Raw genomic sequence first — 3879 nt, 5'->3', positions numbered from 1 at the left:
ACAGAAAAAAAAAAAAAAATCTGATAGAACATATATGGAGATATTTTTATGGTAGGTTCCATGGGAAAATGGGGAAAGAGTTCCGCTATTTAGGTGTTGTGTAATTGAAACATTGGCTTACCTAATAAATAAAAACTATGATAGAAGAATATTTGGAGGTATCCAATCATTTATCCTCGAAAGGATATCAATGTTTGATCACCAATTGTGGAGTACATATTGTGTAAATTATGAGCTACTAAATATCATTTTCCCGTTAATATGTCTAATACATTGGAAGATGGCTCTTAAAGTTGTTTAGAAGTGTTTTCATATGGTTGCTGCAATGAAGTAGTTCTTCTTTCAGGCTTACTTCCTCCGGGAACGCAGTTTGACTTATTTCGTGGAACTGCTGCTATGAAACAAGATGTGGAGGATGTTTATCCAACAACTCTTTCTCACACAATAAAGGTGAAAATAGTAAATCCAATGCTTGTTTGGATGTTCCATGATGCATGATTTTTGTATTTGTTGATTACTATTATTATTATTTTTAAGACACCTAGTTTTTATGTGGCAAACTCTCTTGCGATTCCTTTCCAGAAGAGAATTTCTAGACGCTCTGCTAATCTTTCTCAAGGTAAAGGTGCGACCAAGTCAATCCCTTCCCTTTTTGAGATAGGGCACCAATCAACATGCTGAACAAAAGGTTTAGGAAGCACTCTTGGATCATAGAAATTAGAGGATAAAGATAAAACAAGAAGTGTTAACACTTGGATAACATTTAGAGGCACTCCTCCTTTTGTCATTTCTTGTTAGGTCGTTTTCTTTTAGATTGGAGCTTCTTTCTAGGTTGCTGCGAGGCTGGTCCTTGTTTGGCATCCGTGACTGTTGTTTTTGTCGGCCACTTTCTTTATTTTCTTTTTCTAGAGGTTGTATACTTCCATCTTTTCTCAATAAAAGAAAAAACTTGTCTGGAATATATAGGAACAAACAAGAGGATTGATAAGATGTTTATTTGTTTTTTCCTTCCTTGATTAGGATCAATTCTTTATGTATCTCCTGTTCAATTTTGTCATAATTCAAATTAATTTGAATGCAGTTTGGTACAAAAAGTCATGCAGAATCTGCTCGGTTCTCACCAGATGGGCAGTTTCTAGTTTCTTGCTCTGTGGATGGATTTATTGAGGTATAGCCATATAGATGGATGGGATGTTTGAGAATTGTCCATGTAGCTTCTTTAACTTCTATTTACGTACAGGTCTGGGATTATATAAGTGGTAAACTCAAGAAGGATCTTCAGTATCAGGCTGATGTAAGTATGCTTGCCCTCTATTCTTTGTTGCATCGTCATATCTTTTCCATATGTAAGTCCACTTAGTTTGATATACTGAAAGCATTACCTGCATGCACATTCTTTTCAATTTTGTAAAACGGGGATACCAGGAGAAAAAGTCAAACCTGCATTTATAATTGACATAAAATTAATTTAGAGCATAAAATAGTTTGGAGATTCGGCATAAAAAACAATTACAAAATAGCACGAGTTTTTAGATAAATAACATTAAAATAATATTAAAAGTGACACAAAAGGAAAGGACTTGATCTAGGATCCCTCTGCAGCTGCACGCTCCCTCCATTGAAAGTAGTCTATGCATTGTCTGTAAATACCAAGAGTAGCAGAAGTGAGTATAGCAATACTTTGTAAGCAACCTACTTGTAGGCTTTCGTTGAACCTCATTCTTGTGACGATCTCTTAGCTATGTGCTCATATACGGTCTCTGGAGGAAAATATCAAAACACATGGCAGTTCAGTTCAATTGGACTAAATTGGTCCTGGTCCAACTGAACTGGCTAGGGCTGGTTCAATTGGATCGGCTAGGTCCGGTGTGCTTGAATCGACTCATCTTCTTCCTCACCCTAGCTTACCCTTGGATGATGGTTTTTGCTGCAATCTCTTCCATTGATCACAACTCACGATACACGCCCCACGTGCCCTCTACTCCTTCACCAACCTCGTATATCTCATCATGCTGAATCCAACAAGACCAATTTCATCAAATTCCATCCAGAAAACAAGTGAGATACAGTAGCTCAAACTTCGCAGTAAACTCAGAAAACTTACCTGTGAACCACGACTTTGATCTCCTTCTCCGTTCGTTCTCAGCTCTCGGTTTCTTCTAGGAAGACATCCAAGTTACTCCCACGAACTTATAGCAACTGGAATCATGAGTTTTTATTCACCATAGCTCACGAATTTGGTGGTTGAAGGTGAGTTCTTACCCACAGATATGAGTTCCTTCGTCGAGGCTCCACGGCGGTCCAACCTCCAAATTGGCTCCACAATCTCTCAAGTGCTTTTCCTCGGGGTGGTGCCCCTTCAAAATAATGCCTCAACTCCAAGAAAAGACCACGCGAATATTAGTTCGTGCTACCTTGCCGACGTCGTGGGTTTTGATCTCAATCTTCTCGTTCTCCCTCTCCTTCCGTCAAGTTTTCTCCTCCAATCCGAGCTCCACAGTCCGTTAAATCACTCCAATGCCCCAAATCCAGCGAAATCTGTGAGGAAAGTGTGTTAAGTCGCCTCCTCATTGTGCCTTGCATGCCATTGCCATCGTACGCCAGCGACAGGGTAAACGGCGGCGGGGTGGCCAATGCTTTACTTTAAAATTTATTTATTTACTTCTTTATTTATTCTTTATGCACTTATTTATCCTTACTTGTCCAAGTCATCCACACATATCATATTTCCCCAAAACTCAACATAGGGGTATTACAATAAGTTTCTTGTTGGTTGCATATTTTAACATGCAAGTGGGTTTACAGGAAACTTTTATGATGCATGATGATCCGGTCCTTTGCGTTGATTTTAGTAGAGACTCAGAGATGATTGCTTCTGGTTCACAAGATGGGAAAATCAAAGTGAGTTCTGAGTTCAGCTTCTTCAATCACTTATGTAATCATTCTTCCAGTAGGATGTAATCTGTAATCACTTCTATGCTTGTTTGTGTTGCTTATTATTTATCTATCTTAAACACGCAATTTAAATGTGTTGCTAGAATAAAAAATTCTCCATACCATTGTGTGTGCATTGCGCTTTATTTTCTAGAGAGATTTTTTTTCAGCGGCCGTCTACTTTTGTTTAATATTATATTCTGGAGGGTTATGGAGGCAGAGTTCTGATAAAGTTTAGTCCTACACTATGGGAGCATAAAATTTATCCATTTTACGAATAGTAAACATTGGCTATTTAATCTCTAATGTAAATACGAGGAATGTTAAGAACAACCAAACTTTTTACAAAATGAGACGCATTCACATTACATGGTGAGTAGTTACAGAAGGTCTAGGAAGCATCAAGGCAAGGGCACCCCATATCCCAAAGTGAAGGATTAACAAGTTGGACTGCATTCTGAGGCATGTTTCCTTTATGGTGGAGCTGTCGTGGTACATTCATTGCAAGGTTACGGTGGAGGGCCTTGACAATGCTCGGTATGGGTCTGTTTTTCTTATCATTTGGGGTTCATTTGGTCAAAAAAAAGGGAGGCATCCTCTATGGTGGAGGTCATTGTGCATCCACTGTTAATGATAAGATTGGATCGTGTGGCAAGTAAGGTCTTGTTTTTTCGGTCAGGTAATGAAGTCTTATGCTGGCACCATAGAGTTGAAATAAAAGCAAACTTGGAAAGAATCACAAGAAGCTATTGTGATTTGGTCCATTTAAAGCCTCAAGTTGGAGCCTTCCCTTGGACATTCCTTACCCCCACCCCCTCCACTCTTTTTTTGATTGAACGCAAGTTCTTTTTTTTTTTCATTCATTCTTCTTTTCTTTTTTTTTTCCTTTTTTTTTTCTTTTTTTTCTTTTTTTTTTTTTTTTTTTTTTTTTTTTAAAAAAAAAAA

General features: G+C 38.0%; 1 protein-coding gene and 1 long non-coding RNA gene across 2 annotated transcripts in view; both read left to right on the top strand.

Moving 5' to 3' along the window:
* LOC111489200 (suppressor of mec-8 and unc-52 protein homolog 1-like) overlaps positions 1-3879 on the top strand; it is a 13667-nt gene that overhangs the window by 5914 nt on the left and 3874 nt on the right. The window contains exons 6-9 of the mRNA XM_023137309.1: positions 347-450; positions 1082-1168; positions 1241-1294; positions 2806-2901. Coding sequence (XP_022993077.1) covers positions 347-450; positions 1082-1168; positions 1241-1294; positions 2806-2901 — 341 coding nt within the window. The remainder of the gene's footprint in view (positions 1-346; positions 451-1081; positions 1169-1240; positions 1295-2805; positions 2902-3879) is intronic.
* On the top strand, positions 2921-3829 carry LOC111489202. The gene is made up of 2 exons (XR_002719333.1): positions 2921-3471; positions 3614-3829. It is a non-coding gene; the product is annotated as an uncharacterized LOC111489202 (long non-coding RNA).

The sequence above is a fragment of the Cucurbita maxima genome, unplaced genomic scaffold, assembly GCF_002738345.1.
Source record: "Cucurbita maxima cultivar Rimu unplaced genomic scaffold, Cmax_1.0 Cma_Scf00014, whole genome shotgun sequence".
Classification (NCBI taxonomy): Eukaryota; Viridiplantae; Streptophyta; class Magnoliopsida; order Cucurbitales; family Cucurbitaceae; genus Cucurbita; species Cucurbita maxima.
This window is presented reverse-complemented; position numbering and strand designations above follow the sequence as displayed.